Genomic DNA, 17,490 nt, shown 5'->3' on the forward strand with positions numbered 1-17,490 from the left:
ACGGCCTTTCATCTAAATAACTTAAGATCCCTGTAATTGTAAAATAATTGGTGAGATAATAGCTGGTGTCTGCCTTCTAATTCCACAGTCCTGTCTGTTGAGCAAGGGAAATACATGTGTCCTATTCCATAGACTTTGGTCCATAGGCTCTGATAACAACAACCTGTTTCACAGACTGATCAGTTCTGTTTGGAGTTTTGACTCAAACCAGCAATGTGTTGATTTGAGCTACACCTTTGCATGCTTTTACTTCTTTAATTCACAGTGAGTCATTGGGCAGGAATAGTTCAACATGTGGTTATAATTTGAGGGAAAAGTTTGTAGTGCCAGTTTCTGTGGCGTCTCTGTGCCTGTGCTTCCTATTATAGATCCCATCTTCTCACACTAGCCATTTGCCCAAGGCTGCATCCATTCAATATGTTTGTATTGTATGGATATCTAGGGGTCAGTGTCTATTTGTATAGGTGTTGTCATTCAGGTATGTGTAATATTGTGTTAGTGAGCAAAAGAGAAACATTGTTATGCTTTTATTGGGATTTATTGGCAGACATGAAGGCACTTGGAGCAGACGACGAGGACATCTGTGTGTGTTTCTGTGTAAAACACAGTTAGAAAAAGGCCATGTCTGCCTGAAAGAGAGCATATATGCTGTTGTGTATTCTACCTTGAGCTGTCTATTGTGTGGTATGTTGACAGGCATGCTGAGGTGTGATGATATATGGAGACAAGTTGTGTACATGTCTCTGGTCTTATCTGTGCGTGTGTGTGTGTGTGTGTGTGTATGTTAAGGTGATAAAGTGGCACTGAAAGGTCCTGACAGGAGCATCGGGAGGCGACAGGCTCATCCCTCCAAACCTGTTTTCAGGTATTCTTGTCTTACTCTATTCACACAGAATAATCAAATAGCATAATTCGACCAAAGAGGTATGCTGGATCAGTGAGTGTTTGTTTAGCGAGGCGTGTTCAGATACGAGTGTGAGTTTGTTTGATAGAGAGAGAGAATAGACAGAGAGAGAAAGGAGAAAGTAGTATTTTTTTGTGAGTGTGCTGACTGTGTGTTTGTGTCTCTTCACTCTCTGATTCACGTGTTGAGACAGATAGAGGCTGCCCATCTCGCAGCTCTTTGCTCTCGCTTTTCTCTCCCTCTTCCCAAGTCAGTGTTCATGCAGGAATGCTGAGAATGAGCCATTTACATTCGCTCATTGAGCAAACACTGGGCATGTCTGAATATTGACTTTATTGATTTCAAGTACCTGCAATTTAGGTTTGTTGCCACCTGCCTTGCCCTGTGGTGGTTTACTGTTTCAAACTGACTTTGTTTATGGCACATTTGGCGCCTGTCCTTTGTATGAGAAACAGAAAATATAATAAGAGAGAGAGAGAGAGAGGTTGGTAAGAGATTGTTAAAACTATGTTTAGGAGAGAGACCAGAATTTACAGCCACACAATATGTAACACTCATGATATTAGAGAAAAAAAGTAATGTTAATTAGAACTAATCAGATTAGACCAGAATTCCACTATGCAGTTATATTTCACCTATATGACTATTGTTCTTAGATTTCCATTTTATTTACTGATTTATTTACTTTTTTAATTTAATTTGATATTATTATATTTCTTTGTTTAATACAAGACTTTCGATTGTATTTAATCTAATTATCTAATTGTACCCTCTTTTACATTATATTGTTCATTGTTCTGCATTGGCAACAATGGTTACCATTCATGCCAATAATGCAAACTGAATTGAATTAAATAGAGAGAGAGAGAGAGAGAGAGAGAGAGAGAGAGAGAGAGAGAGAGAGAGAGAGAGAGAGAGAGAGATCCCTATCATCATGTGTGTCACTTCCTACAGTTTGATGCATGCTGCAGTTGCTATAACAACAAACAAAGCAGCACTTTTGTTTGAATACCCTACCAGTCAGCCAGGTGGAGAGTCTGTCATCATGATGCTTATTATGGTGTGTTATTCTGTTGCTTCATTCACGGTGACCCAGAGGTCAGAGCGTTGAATAAGGAGCCTCAGGTTCTGTAGTGCAAGCAGTGCAAACACTTCACCTCAGGGTCCGTGCACTGCGGTCGATCCTCCTCTTGAGTGGGGTGGGAATTATCTGCTCTAACTGAAGGACAAGAACAGTTGCGTTGCAGTACTCAGAACTCGGAGATATAGGCACTCCCTGTGGTTTCTGTCTGTCCTTGTATGAGCACACATGGTGGAAAGACTTTCTGAGACTAGCACAGGCGGGTGCACATCCTTCAGTTTAGGACTATTATCACATCTGGACAGGTATGTCTTGTCCTGCTGCCTCAGCAAGATTCACTTGTATGCAGAGCAAGTCCTGCGCTGCTAGATTGCTTTAAAAACGATTGAGAAAACACAGCAGATCAAAGCACACATGATTCCTCCATATAAGAAACTTGGCGACACTGAAATTATTCCATGCACGCAGCATGTGCTCCCAACATGGCTCCCTACCCACCATGGAACTTTTCTTTGGAATGGGGGCGGTCCACCACAAGGTCTGTTTCTATGGTTAGAAATGAGTCAGGAAGCAGGATGTTAGCCATTTTGCTAGCAGATGAATCACCACAGAGCAGCACGTTGCAAGTTAGCCCTAGGCTAGTCCAGGCCGGGCTAGCCGGTGACTCACCCAGCTACTGAGTAAACAGTGTTCTCCCTTTGACTGCAGGGTAGGGCTCGAGCACTTTGCTATCATTACCAATTTCCTTGGGTGTGTGGAACTTTACGGAAAACACGTCACACAGCAGGTACAACTTTACAAAACACCTATTCACCCACCCACTCAGACTCAACTACAGTTCTTCAGACTTTAGGTTTCCACGGTGATGTATCCAAACAGTAAAAAACACTTCCTGTTTTGATCACATGCTGCAGTGTGCAGAGGAAACCACATGTGTTCCCAGCGTTTACCAGTTTGCTTTGACCACCTCTAAAGTTAAATAGTTGTTTTCCTAAATCTCCACCATCGAATGGAACATCCAGTATGCAGCAGTCAGGAGTGCATTAGTATAATGTCTAAAGTCTCCCCAGTCTTTCCTGTCTCTCTACCTTGAACTATGTAATGCCAAAAACATAACCTTAGCATTAGTATCAGTGGCAGCTCCTGGCTGGTCTTTTGGAGGCAGACAAGCAGGCCAGTGAATAATGCCTAAATGCCAAATAATAAATAATAATGCCCACATGTGTACCACTCACATAGGAGTGAATTAATAGATTTTGTTAAGGCTACCATTCTCCGCCTTGCTGCGTGTTGTTTTCATATAGTTTCTGTTGTCCAATTGAGTTGTGTCTTTGCTTTCCATCTTCCATTCCGTCTTGTTTTTCTTTTTTGGCTTCTTTCTCTTCCTTTCTTTCTTCTTTTTCCTCCTTTCTTTTTTTCTCTAGCTTCCTTTCTTTCTTCCTCTTCCTTTCTTTCATTCTTTCTTTTGAGGAGTGAGCAGATTTGTAAAGTAAAGAGCTGATTCTTCATCCTCATATGAAATTATATGTATGGCTGTGGATAATGTAGTTCCCAGTCAGGCGGGTAAGACAGCTGACAGGGAGCTTTCCTTTACCTAGACATACTGTAACTTTTGCTCTGTGGCCACTGAGGTCTGTGGATCTGCTCAGTGAATCTTACAACTTCTCCATCTCTATCACACACACATAATCGCACACTCACAAATTGTTGTCACAGCGTGCCTTTCAATACCCTAAGTTAAGTTTGTCAGTTCATGTCATAGCATACTGAGTAGCATACTCATCATGCTCATCAATTTATGAGTGACACAGAATTCAGGATGAGGTTTGAGTAGCAACTTGAACCATGACGCACCTGCATGACAAGTTTACTGAGCAGAAATATGAGAGAACCTGTCTATACAGCTCTTCACACCTCACCCTTTCCCACCCCTTTCTTACCACACTCCTTTCACTAACTTGACTTGGTTCTTTCTCTCCCTCCTGTCTTTTTTCTATCCCGTGATTTTTCTTTCTCCTGACCTTTATTTACAATTTGCTCATAAGCCTGATTGAATTTCAGTTAATCATTGGTGCTATCACATGGATGACATTTCAGTGCTGAATACAACTCTAATCTCATATCCAGTGGACAATTAAACAGGGTGTGTGATGCCATAGCTGAGAACTGAGTCAAATATATCCATATAATATGTGAGACAGATGCTACTCAAAACATTATGAGATGCATCAAACAATAAATAATGGCAAAAATAAGGACAGATGTCTTGGTTGGAAATTATTTTTGATTCAATTCAAAGAGTATTCACATTCCCTCCTTGGATTAAATTTTGTTCAACTGTCACCTTAAAAACCTGGCCCGATAGCAAATTTCTGTGTTGAGATCTGTCTCAAGTGTTGCGTCCGTTGGTGATTTAGAGTGTAAGCATGTGGCATTGTGTGCAGGTAAAGGTGTTAATGTGAAAGGTGTAATCATTATACTTACTGTACTGGCTTTGACAACAATAGGTGCTTTATGCAAGACGTTAGGGGCAATCTGTCTATCTGTGTGTCCTGAATCCTGACACAAAGCGTGCTTCCTCTCACCACCCTAAGGGATATTTAGTTGCATTAAGAGCATTGTATACCACCGATGGAGGAGTGGCCTGCTATGTATGTGCAGTCACAAAAGCAGCGCGACCGTAACATGAGAACATTTGATTGTTTTGTTTACATAAATGCTATTCTGTTGGTTCTTTCTTTCTTGGTACAGTATGTAGTGTCGCTAAACGTTGCTACACAGGCAGCTAAATGAAAATAAGGTGCTAACAATTAGCTTTGTACATATCATCTATTCTATTTACCAACCTAGAAGATCAATTTGTCTGTATATGTGCCTAACACCATGCATTGAAAGCATAACCTTATATGTTCCTCTGACTTTGCTGCACAGGTTCAAACTCCTTCCTCCCTTACCTTTCCTCACCCCTGAGCCCTAACCTTTGACCCCACCCCCTCTCCAACCATGGCACACCGGTCTCAAAGTTCTGATATTGGCGATAACCCCCTGGACCCCAACTACCTGCCCCCACATTACCGCGAGGAGTACCGCCTAGCTATTGACGCTCTGACAGAAGATGACCTACAGGTAACATTGCAGTTGCGTGCATGTGAAAAGACTCATGTTCTACCGTATATGTGTATTACCATTGAGATATACTGTACATTGATTTCATTGATCATGTAATGAATATGGGCCTGTCTGCTGTCACATCAGGGCTACTACGAGTTCCTCCAGAGCGCTGACGTGGTCGATTTCCTGGCACGGCCTGAAATTGAACATATCAAGTCCACAATCCAGGCACCCAACCAGACCTCTAACATCCCGGAGCTGACCTACCATGAGGGAGCTCTTGAGGCTGATGGATCCTCAGACACCTACTGGCCGGTGCACTCTGACCTGGCTGCCCCGGGGCTGGACCTGGGCTGGCCAATGCAGCAGCACAGCTTCATAGGACCCACAGAGGTCACCACCCTGGTTAACCCCTCAGACCCAGACATGCCAAGCATCAAGGAGCAGGCCAGGAGGCTCATCAAGAATGCACACCAGGTTAGTAAAAGGGAGGGATGAGAAACAGGAGGGAGATGTGTACAAACTTGCATATCTGGTTTGTTACACTTGAGAGTAAAATGCCATCTGAAGATAAGATCAAAGCATTCCACACTCATAAATGCACACGCATTTATTGGTCAACAACATGGTATTAATATGCTTAAATATGATCATTCTGGTCTCTAAGCACATATGAACACTAATTTCTCATTGCTGATCACAAAGGGGATAGGTGGGAAACACCTGTGATGTGATAAATTAACATAACATTTCTAAGTAGTGAATATCCTCTTTCTGTATCTTATCAGTATGTACAGATCAAATGTTATATCTCAGAAAATGAACTTCAGACAAAGCGTTGCCAGTGGCTATCAATGGGTCATGAATTTTCATTGTTAGTTTTATCTTGTTACTTGTCTGCCACTGCCAACTTTACCACCACTCCCTTTCAGGTGAGCGTCTAGCTAACTTGCCTTCTGGTAAATCAAAAATATAATTAACTTTCATGTGTACATGTGCCAAATGTCATCAGACTAGTCAAACCTGTTTGTGTGGTGGGTAGTGTCACTGTCTGTCCTACATTTCTCTCTCCTCTGTCTCCTTTACGTGTGAGAGTGCGTCTCTCCTATCATTATGTCTTATAGTGTTTGAGTAACTGTTGTCCTGTTTCAACCTGCATGAAGAAGCCAGGCAGGTTGCAAGAGAAAGGGGCCCTTAAGCTTATCTATACCACGCCTCTTATGTAAATTTGATAGTGATTAGTCAACATTATACTATTGCTGATACAATGAATGTAGTTAATGTATATGCACATCTGGTCACAGTTGCTGGTTTGAGTTGTGTTATGCTACTATGTAGGGACACATTAAAGCTGTTTTTCTCATGAAGAGCCAAATTCAGCTCAGTCACTGAGGGGTAAAATACTACACTCTTCTACACCTGTGTGCTATCAAACATCATCATGGTTTACAGCACTTAAGAAAATAATTTTCTATAAATTATGTCTATTGAGCAGTATCTAATAATAAAGCTTACATTAAATGTAATTAAAAGTAGTCTTCACGCTTAGCTGTGAAATCTGTACTTTTTTCATCAAGTTAAAATTGTTCTAGAGCATAATGTTCCATGCTTTTATTTCTGTTGCTGATAAACACAATGAACTGCTGCTGCAAAAGTCCCTTCAAACTATGTCAATGTTCAAGCATCCCTTTAATGTTATATAAAATTAAATTTGCTACATTATGTCACAGAGTTAATTCTGAACCACGCAAGGCTTCAAAAAGCATTATAAAAAGACAAAGACCAGATTATATTGGATAATTTCCCTCTTTCTGTTTTTCTTGTGCTCCAGGTTATTGCTGTGGTGATGGACATGTTCACAGATGTTGACATTTTTAGTGACCTCTTGGATGCAGCGGCTCGTCACGTCCCTGTCTACATTCTACTGGATGAGCAGAATGCCCATCACTTTGTCGCTATGGCCAACAACTGCAGAGTCAACTTGGACTTGATTCATGTGAGTTTGCATTTTACATTACATATTTTAAATAACTAAAATAACACAGCATATATGACACTGGGCCATGGTCTCCTATTTATTAGGTGTTATTTATTTAACTATGAGACATGATTTCTACTTGCATGTTTCCATAACATGATTAAATTTTGTGTTTTACAGATGATGCGTGTCAGGACTGTGGCAGGAATAACATATTTTTGCCGGTCTGGAAAGTCATTCAAGGGGCAGGTGAAAGATCGCTTCCTATTAGCTGACTGCAGGGCTGTACTCAGTGGGAGCTACAGGTGAGCCAATTGAGATAATTTAATTTCTCTGCAGCCACTCCCATGCCAAAAGATCCTTTTTACTCACTCTGTAATTGCAAGCTGCTTTAATAGCATCCACTGTTCTCTCTTACTCTTATAGTTTCATGTGGTCCTTTGAGAAGATCCATCGCTGCATCGCCCACCTCTTCCTAGGGGAGCTTGTCACCACCTTTGATGAGGAGTTCCGCATTCTGTTTGCTCAGTCACAGCCTCTAATTATTGACCAATCTGTTGTGCCACATGCCAACTCTGAGACCAGCAGCACCAGCAGTTACATCAGCGGCCAGTTTGGTTTGAAGAGAACCCAGTCATTGCGGAACCCCAGGGGTTTTCTCCGACAACCAGAGATTCCCTCTGCCTTCCCCTATGGAGACTCTGATCGGAATCCTGCACTTCCTTTCCGGAGGAACGACCTATTTCGTCACACGATTGAACCTGCGGCAGGAATTACGATTGGGAAGTATTCACAGCAACAGTTCCGTCTACAGCAGTCATTCCTGGAGCAGGGAAGGTCCATAGTGTCCAGACAAATGGAGATGAGTGCCAGTGCCTTCAAGAGACACAGCTATGCAGAGGGAACTCAAGAGAGCTACTCTTCTTCTAGGCAATACATGAAGCACAGAGTCATGAATAATCTGGACGAGACAGACTTCCACAGGTTGATTACTCTTTAATATTTTGACCTGCTTGTGTACTGTTAGAAATCTGAATTATTCTTGTAACACATGCTTTTACACATAAATACAATTATATTATGAACAAAACAAATAAGAACCATTATATTTCTTTACAGGGAGCAGACCCAAGGTAGCCATTACTACCACGAAGGGCCTGGGTCTGGTTCTGGCCATGGACACTATGACAGACTTCGAGGCCATGTTCCCCACCTCGCCATAGACCAGTATTCAGACTCAAGCTTCCGATCAGACCTGGAGCCCCCTCCTGCTGGAAGCTATGGCCGAGACTACCTTTCATGTGAGGACCTGAGGGGAGCTGATGGGCACCAGGTACCTCCAGTAGCAGGGAGGTATGGAGGAGGTTCCTCCCACAAGAGGCCAACCATAGGCCAGGCCTATGCCTGTCAGAGCTCCCCTACACAGCCCCACCCTCCAGAGAAGCAACCGTTTCCCAAGCAATCTGATCAAGAGCGCGATCCAGACTCAAGTGCAAGGCAAGGCCTGAGGAGTTGGAGGATCAACTCCTATCTCAGCACTTATGAGGACGGTGGAGAGGAAGGCCTAACCCAACCTTTGGGGCCTGATGCATTTGAAGACCCTCCACCATCTCAGCAGCCAACTGCTGCTGATGGTTCAGCACCTCGCTTTGTGACAAAGGAGCAACCAAATGTTCCCTCCAAGCCCAGACAAGATAGTCTGAGACCACGCTTTGGGAAGCCCTTTATACCTGAGAACACTGGTAAGGATTCTGTTCCAAGAACAACCAGGGATCTGATTCTCTCCGGCAGTGACTTCAAGCCACTGGTACTTGAGAAAGAGGAGAGAGAGGTGGAGAGGGAGAGGGAGAGAGAGTGGGAGAGGGGTGGAACCAGGGAGGTGGGTGTGGATGTGGAGGTGAAAGAGACTCCAGAGATCCACCTGTCCAAACATGAATCATTCCGCACACGCATTAACCCACTCCTGCAGCGGAGCTCCCGTCTGCGTTCCTCTCTTATATTCTCTTCTTCCAAAGCAGAGATACACAGTGGTAACCTGGGCTTAAAACCAGCTACAGAGGAAGATGAGGAGTTTGACCCACTCCGCACCTCCTCGATTGTGGCCCAGATCCTAGAAAAGAGGAGGTCAATGTCTCGGGAGCCTTTTGAATGGAGGAAGAAAGCTGAGGAAAAGGAGAAGGAGAAGGAGAAAGAGAAGGAGGACAAGGAGAAAGAGCAAGAAAAAGAGGAGATACGATTGAAACATGAGAGTCAAGTAAAACAGGAACCTAAAAAAACGAATGAAGACGTAAAAACTCAACCAACTGAAGAGACCCCTAAAGTCACCACAGAGTTCATCAAACCCCAGGAGCCATCATCACTGAACATGAATGACCCAGCCAGTCGACTGCAGTATTTCAAAGACCTGGCTGCAAAGAGGAAAGCCTCAAAGATGGGGACAGAGTCATCACTAAAAGCCACAGAACCTGCTGAGAAAAAGCCGGACCTTTCTGATAAGCCTCCTCCAAACCCTATGACTCCCAAGATTCCACATGTCTCTGTTAGCCCAGCAGAACCTGAACCAAAGAAGCCAGACATCGCATCAAAACTGGCAGAGCTCACTCGCAGACCGTCAATTAGTGCCTCAAAACCACCTGCAATCCCTTCCAAGCTTTCACTTACCCAACTGAAGCCTTCAGAGACAGCTTCAACACATAAAGAGGAGAATGTGTCAGAGGTTCAGAAGAAAGACCTATTCAAGTCTCTAAAGCCCCTTGCTTCACCTAAAATATTCAAGAGGGATCCGTTGAAACTCAAAGGACTGAATCCTCGTCGTGTCTCCTGTGGTGAGGAGATTCTGACAGCAGATGCTACAGATGCAGAGAAGAGCGAAATGAAAAAGAGCCGCTCTCATAGTTCTTCAACTATGACACATGTTGATTCAAAGGATGGACTTCAAAAGATCATGGGCTCTAATACGTCCATCAATACACTAGGGGGTGAGGGGAAGAGTGAGGGTAAGCCACTTGACTTCCTCAAGAAGCAGACTCAGAGGCTAAAGGGATTCCTGGGGCCCAAGGATAAGGACAAGAAATCTGCAGCCGGAGGAGATGACAGAACCATGAGCACCGTCATGGAGGTCACTGAAAATTCTAGCAAAAAGGCGAGTTCATCTGCTAAAGACACAGGCTCCACCACCCCTGACCAAACCACAGCCAATCACAAAACATCAGCAACGGGCACATCGAGCACATCCCGGTACCAGACCTCTAGTGGCTCTGTTCTGTTCAGCAGCAACCTGCGAGATGACACCAAGGTCATTCTGGAGCAGATCTCAGCCAACAGCCAGAAGAACCGACTGGAACGAGAGGAAGCAGGAGGGGACAAAGATAGTGATGGAAGGGAGAAGGGGCTGGAGAGACAGAATTCCATGAAGAAGAATCGATTTCTGGGACCACAGGGCAGCCTTCAGGAGAGAGAGGGCTTGCTGAAGAGGATAGAGAGCATGAGGAAGGAAAAGAAGGTCTACAGCCGCTTTGAGGTAGTCTACCATTGCAAGAATGAGGTTTGCTGAGTAGGGAGAGAAGACTGCTAGGAGAGGTGAACAAAAGTAGTGTTGAGAAGAGTAATCACGTTTTGGTGAAATCTAGGATTTAGATTAATTTCAATTACAAAAAAACCCTGACACTTGAGTATATCAACTACAACTATGTACACTTAGATAGTTGAAGGGTAGGATTTAAGGGAAAACAAACTCTTTGCAACTTTCTGATCCTAAACTCAAAAACAATACAAATATATAGAAATCATTCACACTCCCAGATGCAATTAAACTCATGTTTAGGTGTCACACTCAGATTTCAATTCAAGAATTCAGTCAGGTTAACAGTGGTACATTTTTATAAATGGCCTCTACGAATTAGAGAAAGAATGTATGCTTTTATTTGTATATTTCTTTGTATTTGTAACTTTCAAATTAGTATGACAGATGAATGTTTGACATAGTGACAGGTCCCTGAAATTTGAAGCTGTGAAAAGCCAAATACTTTGATAATCCTTTCACATATCACAGCAAATGAGCCAGCTTGTGTCCATTGCTTTATATATGCAGTAGAAGTTTAGTGTAGTTATATATTGTACATTATTATATTACTCCAGCTAGTATTTAATTTAGTTTTTCCCTTATATTGTATATTGGGTAAATAAGATGGTTTGTCACCAAGCTACACTGATCAACACCATTAAACTTCAGAAAGTTAGGTCTGCCCGCTGAAACCTTATAACATTGATGGTAGAGAGGAGGAAGAGAGGAGAGAAAGGAGGTTGAGCAAAATGGGGGGGCGGGCGTTGATATCCTGTTGCATTCACTGTTATCCCTGTTGTTCTGTTAACAGATGGGGAATAGCCTGGGATAACGTACGATGGCGGAGAGACCTTTTGAATGGAGACTGTTTATGCAAGATGATCAAAAAGACCCACTGCCCATATGTGCCAATGACACTATGAAAGTACCTCTACAGCTCTACACTGCAGCTTTCCTGGATTTTCACACAAAGTAATAAAACTTGAAAAGACAAACTATAAAAAAGCTGAAAACATTGATGTTTTGGAGTTTGGAATGTGCCTGTGTGCCAAGACTTGGTACTACTTTTACCTTATATGGTGACTGTGTGAAAGAAGAGTGACTCCATTTCCATGCTGGCTGCATGGGGTAACCTTTCACCAAACAGTAACGGTAGGGCAACTTTTACCTTTAAGTAGGCTTGAATGGATGTGTGTATGTGAGTGGGTTAGAGAGAGTATGAGAAAGTGAGTGTATGCCCCACTGACAGAAAGCAAATTAACTCATGCCAGTCAACAAACAAGCCTGTATGGAACTGCACATGCTAGTATCGGTGCTGTGTGTCTACAAGTGTCTGTGTAGCCGCGACTTGTGTCGAAACTGGTAATGTTAAAAGTATGTCTCTGTGGATTCACGCTGTGCCAACGGCCCACCAAGGCCCTCACCAAAACCAGGACTATTATTAACCCAGTTCCAAACCAAAGAGAGCAGAGACGAGGATATGATGTGGGAGAGAAGGAAAGAGATGGAGGAAATGATGAAGGGAGAAAATTTAAGAGCAAGTCTATGAGATTATAGAGGATGAAGAGAGAGGGAAAACCAGAACGCTATGAGAGAAAACTATCTAGTTGTACCCATTACTTTTTGAGGCAGCACCAATAAAGTTTCCACAGAAAGTTGAGCCTGTGGTGAACTTTACCCTTTGTAGAGAGTGGTATGTACCTTTCTATTAAGGTGTGGCCCCGCTTCTCAGGGTTGAATATGTGAAACAACCCTTCAGAGAAGGGCTAAGCCTGCTGGGGCACAGGAACAGAGCAAACAAACTAGAATAGTACTAGTCATGATCTTATACACAATGTAAGGGAAAATGTAAAATATCTATCCCTGAATCACTAAAATATGGCCACTTCTATGTGTGTCTACGTCTATGCCCCTAATCCTCTTTCCTTCCTGGACTATGTTAGATTTGTCATCACCTCTACAGGAAAAGAAGGGAGAAAGGATAGCTACATTTCACAGTACTGGAGCAGGGCCATCCCTCCTTACATAAGTCACTTAACTTCTGAGACCTACGCCCTTTGCAGGACTGCTAACCAGTTTGTCAGTCTGTAAACATTATTACACCAAAGAATTAGCTACATGGTACAGTTCCACACCTTGAACACTAGCCCAGGCATCAAACCATTTAGTGTTTGTCTCTAGTGCTGTTATTGTTCATTGAAAGATTGGAGACTCTAATACTATATGGACACTTTAGGGATTATATTATTTTCCATTAGGGATGCTATTGTAAATATTTATATAAATAAAGGGCTGGATGATATTTTAAGTAACAGATTATGATCACATTCACTGTGCTCTCCAAGTGCCTTGTAGTGTCAATTTTCGTGTGAGCATGTGGTCTTGGCAGTAAAAAGTAATCGGCATTAAGGGTCATTTGTTGCACAGGGTAATTGTGTTTTCTTTTCAAACCTTGGATTGTATTGTTTTATGACATTATACTATAACAAAAAAGTGTCCTATATTAAATCTCTACAAAACCAAAGTTGATTGTGTTTATTGTGTACACGTGTGTACATTGTGGATGTGTGTACTGTTTTCATTGATAATCTGATTTAGAGTCACAAAATAAAAACCCTTTGGCAACAATTTGAAAACATTGTTATGAATAAACTGTATTAAATTTCTTAATATATGAACACCTTTACATTATGTCAATACAAAACATTAAACAATAGTGCAAATAATACCACACAGAATGGTAATTGCATTTCTACAGTACAATGGCCTATAACAGTCTGGCTATTTGAAATAAAACATTCAACAATCATAGAACTGAAAAAATATCCAAGGTGTAATTAATAAATGAGTTTTGGCATGAGCGTTTGTTGTTCACACATGCAGTGAGTATGTTGCCTTAGGCGAATAGAACCAAATTCTTCATATGAATTGTTTCTTCTCTATGAAAAAGAGGCAGAAAGGACCACAAACTAACTGGATCACAATTGAATTTTTACAAAGCAAGCCTGTAGCTTTACTTAACAATTAACATTAAAACACCAACCATTCAAACAGCCAAGGAAACCGCAATAAATAGGGTTTGGCAGGAAAAGATGTTACTTTTGGTGGGAATAAAACAAGGGACCATTACCTCTGATTCTTTAAAACTACCATGCAGCTTTACTCCTTCTGAGTCTCTGCAGCAGTTGTCTCTGGCTGCTTCAGCTTCTTCACCTCTTCCAGCTCCTCGTCTAGGTGGCATAGCTGAGCTAACTTCAGTTGTTCTACAGGAATCATAGAACAAGAATAAAATCAAAGGGGATGGAAATGGAAAACAATTTAACACAATTTGCATGCATGCACAAATAGAAAGGTGTGAATTTGCATGTGTGCTCGAACAGACATATACAGAAATGATGAGCAGGTCCTTACCAGCTGCTAACAGCTGACTTTTTGTATTTTCAACACACTCTATTTCAGCTGGAAGTCTTCGTGGGGTCTGGGGGAGAAGAAACAGCTTGAGGGATATGGGTCAATCATGAACAAAAGGAGCACCAGTCATATTTTTGCTCCTACTTTTGGGAGAAAAAGATGGGTAGGAAATTAGGCCCAAATTAATCTTTTTTGTGGTAATATTATACAGACAAACTCACAAAGACAGAGTACAGATTCTTATGTTGCTCTATCAGTTGATGGAGGTGGTTCTCAAACTTCATCCTGCAAGAGCAAAGCTTACATTAGTATGGTTATATACAGTAATATGACACTTTTTGAGGTTGTGCTTTACTGTTTTTGTTTCTTTTATTGCAAATCATTGTGCTGTAGTTGAATAGTTACCGCTGCTTCCGGTGTTTTAGCTTGAATTCCTGGATTTCACATCTGTACTGTTCCAACAGCTCTTCACTTTTCTTGTTCAGCTGCAACTGCCTGGAAAACACACACACACACACATCACTTCATCACTCAGTAAAGGAAATAAACACGTAACATTTTTCCATAGCATCAATAATCCACCTGACCCCCAATACCTGTAATATAGACTGGCATATAACTTGAAAACTGTTTATTTAGTAATGCTCATCATTACTTCATAACTTTGGTATGCTGTTCTGTCATAACGGAGATTTCTTTAGCATGTTCTTCACATTATGACATTTGATCCCGTATCAACAATGAGTTGAGTTCAACTCCAGGGCACGTGCCTCTAGCATCACGTCTCACACAATGCAAATCAAAGCTAAGTTGGATACTGGATACAAAACCATCATACAATACTGGAACAATACAGACAAATGTGTATCATATTGGCATCATGCACTGCCCAAAGACATGGTGTATAGTATCATCTATCATACGCTATTTAGAAACATGGCCACTCATGACTGCATACTTGAAAATGTGTTTGCCAATTGAACATTTGCAAATGTGGATTTAATAAAATATAAGAGTAAAAGCAAATAATGAATAAAAGGATGAAACTGAAAAACAGCACAGTTTACAAAAAAAGAATAAAGACCCACAGAGGTATAAAATTCATCTCAAAGATCTATGATGAGTGAAAGAGTTTTAATTCTTCTGTTAACAAATCTATGGTTGATATCCACAATGCTGCCGTGATAATTTACTGCCATCTAGTGTTACACATCATAAACACACGAATGAGGTCTAGCAAGGTGGATAAAGAAAAAGGCAAAACACTGAAGCGCACAACTAAGCACTTTCATTCACTGTTATTTATGGTTGGTGTAGAGCTCACCTGGCAGAGTCCTGCTCTGACTCCTCACACTGGAACTGCAGCACCCTGCATGACTCTGGAGAAAAACATCAGAGTACTTCTACTGCTCGTCAGTTCATTCATATTTATTGTAAGAAACCGTGCATTTACATTAAAGGCTACATTCTCATTGTTTACAGACATACAGTTAACAAAAGCACTAACTCTGCACGGTCATTAGTACTCAAGAAACTGCTGTTTCAAGTTCATTTTGTACCTTCTTTCTCTTTGTGGATTCCCTCCAGTTGGTAAGCTTCAATTTGTACTGTAATAATAATAATAATAATAATAATAATAATAATAATGATAATAGTAATAATAACAACAATCATCTACAGTAAGGGAGGACTTGCACCACTGACATTATTAAGGACTAAAGAAAAAGAACATAAATGCAGAAGTGCACTGGTTTGAAGAAAACACTAACCACAGAGAGGGGAATACATATAGGAGATTGACTTAAGGGTAGCATACCCACTTGGTGTCAACCTTTTGTAAGCTTTTGGCTACATCCCAGAAACGGGGATACACAAGGATCAAGGATATTAAAGCATGATTGTGTCTTACAAGTTGCCAGCTCCTTCTGCAAAGAGTCACAGACTGACTTTGCCTCCTTAATGTCTTCCTGCAGGGGCCTTTTACCTAGGATAGGACACATATAATAATGATAATAATACTTCTTCTTTACTTAATTGTCAGTCCTCTGATCTAAGGAAAACACATGACTATACATGCATTTGATATTTTGCATTTAGTCAACAGTTACTTATTTTCTTTCACAAGATTGCAATCAGAATGGGTCTTGTAGAGTGTTGCTGTTCTCTACAAGCCAGAGATACTAATCATATCTCATAAATCTCCATTCATCATTTTCTGATACTTCATTTCTGAAGTAACAGGTAAGGATGTACCTCACTGACAATACCGTTCTCTGCCGTCAGAACTGCTATGGTCGTCATGTATAGCTGTCTAGATCGTGGTGGTACGTTTCCACCATATTATTCCAACTGGTACTTTTTACATCTAGTTACATGGATTGTGCTGAAACTATCAGCTCCTTACCATGTTACTCTATAAAGAAGTGTTAGCTGTCTCTGAACATTTTTGTGTTATACCCGAAAGGCACTGCGCGTATGGTCGGAACAACACGCGTTCCCATTGGTGCATATTCCGAAAGCGTTTTATTAAAATCAGCCTTCCACAATCATGCGTTTTCCCTTTAGATTGTACAAACAGCGCAGTTTACTGCGTCAGAAAAAATATGACGTCGCTCGCATGGTAAATTCACAAAGATGTCTGATATTATTAAAGAAAAAGACAGTGAAGCTTGCAAGCGGAAACGGAAGTGTGGCCGCTCCCGTAACCAAAGACGTCGTAACTAATATCAAGATAGTCATTTCACATCGTATTCTAGCCGATGGAAACCGCATTGTCCGCTAGTCCGGAACGGCATGCAATTGTCTAATATTAGAGTAGTAATGTAATCGACTACCAGGTTTTAGATGGCTAAAGCGCACAGTATAAAGTGTTTCCAAGAACGTTGTATTCATTTCTGAAAGTAGACATCACCATATTACGCATGCGCGAAGCGAAGACGGAAGTATTCAGAAGTGACTCGCTTCGGCTGTATACATGCTGTATACTCACTGGGGTAACTTCGACTACTGGACTTGATTGACTTACATTACCAACCATTCAATCCAGGCATTAGATAGCAAAGGATTCTAAAATACGCAGTAAATGAAAGACGGCAAACGAATCGTTATTAGATTCGTGGTGCTAAGATGACGAAAGGTCCATCCTTTGCCCGAAAGATGTCGCTATTGTGCATGAGAATTAATTTGTATTGCACCTTACAGTTAAACACATTTATCATCAAAGTATTTCAACCATTTCACATGCAAAAATATGTCGACGAGTCTATCATCCACGTTGACACTACCTTGCTGAAGCGTCCTTAGTTTTCCCATCAGCTGTTCAATTTTAGGCTCCTCCATGTTTCCACCTCCTGTGCCACACAGAGCGGGAGATGTGAACTCAAACAAAAAACATGTAAAGTTACCTGCTTCATGCTACTTGAAACCTTGTTTACCTCCTTGCA

General features: G+C 41.5%; 2 protein-coding genes and 1 non-coding gene across 4 annotated transcripts in view; 1 reads left to right on the forward strand and 2 right to left on the reverse strand.

The window, feature by feature from the left end:
• fam83hb (family with sequence similarity 83 member Hb) overlaps positions 1–13,160 on the forward strand; it is a 14,164-nt gene extending 1,004 nt beyond the window's left edge. For both annotated transcript variants that reach the window (XM_071901568.2, XM_071901567.2), the window contains exons 2-8: positions 4,917–5,111; positions 5,241–5,573; positions 6,928–7,092; positions 7,255–7,379; positions 7,501–8,058; positions 8,194–10,594; positions 11,448–13,160. In XM_071901568.2, the coding sequence (XP_071757669.1) occupies positions 4,989–5,111; positions 5,241–5,573; positions 6,928–7,092; positions 7,255–7,379; positions 7,501–8,058; positions 8,194–10,594; positions 11,448–11,468 (3,726 nt within the window). In that variant the 5' untranslated portion in view covers positions 4,917–4,988 and the 3' untranslated portion in view covers positions 11,469–13,160. The remainder of the gene's footprint in view (positions 1–4,916; positions 5,112–5,240; positions 5,574–6,927; positions 7,093–7,254; positions 7,380–7,500; positions 8,059–8,193; positions 10,595–11,447) is intronic.
• A 253-nt stretch (positions 13,161–13,413) lies between these two features.
• On the reverse strand, positions 13,414–15,738 carry LOC144542952 (synaptonemal complex central element protein 1). Its single transcript, XM_078290593.1, has 6 exons — positions 15,607–15,738; positions 15,372–15,426; positions 14,453–14,542; positions 14,269–14,332; positions 14,048–14,114; positions 13,414–13,899 (listed from the first exon to the last, which is right to left on the reverse strand). Exons 1-6 carry the CDS (start codon positions 15,719–15,721, stop codon positions 13,796–13,798), a joined length of 495 nt encoding a protein of 164 aa, XP_078146719.1. The 5' UTR covers positions 15,722–15,738; the 3' UTR covers positions 13,414–13,795.
• Positions 15,739–16,178: 440 nt separating this feature from the next.
• On the reverse strand, positions 16,179–16,311 carry LOC139913552 (U8 small nucleolar RNA). Its single transcript, XR_011784718.1, has one exon. It is a non-coding gene; the product is annotated as a U8 small nucleolar RNA (small nucleolar RNA).
• Positions 16,312–17,490: the final 1,179 nt, after the last annotated feature.

The sequence above is a fragment of the Centroberyx gerrardi genome, chromosome 19 (genome assembly GCF_048128805.1).
Source record: "Centroberyx gerrardi isolate f3 chromosome 19, fCenGer3.hap1.cur.20231027, whole genome shotgun sequence".
Taxonomy (NCBI): domain Eukaryota; kingdom Metazoa; phylum Chordata; class Actinopteri; order Beryciformes; family Berycidae; genus Centroberyx; species Centroberyx gerrardi.

Excerpts from the sequence above, each read along its gene's own strand:
- LOC144542952 (XM_078290593.1), bottom strand. The coding sequence starts at position 15,721 with ATGATTGTTGTTATTATTACTATTATCATTATTATTATTATTATTATT. Across the intron at positions 14,333-14,452 it reads CTAAAACACCGGAAGCAGCG|GATGAAGTTTGAGAACCACC; the intron begins GTAACTATTCAA and ends TTGCTCTTGCAG. Across the intron at positions 13,900-14,047 it reads AAGTCAGCTGTTAGCAGCTG|AACAACTGAAGTTAGCTCAG; the intron begins GTAAGGACCTGC and ends TGATTCCTGTAG.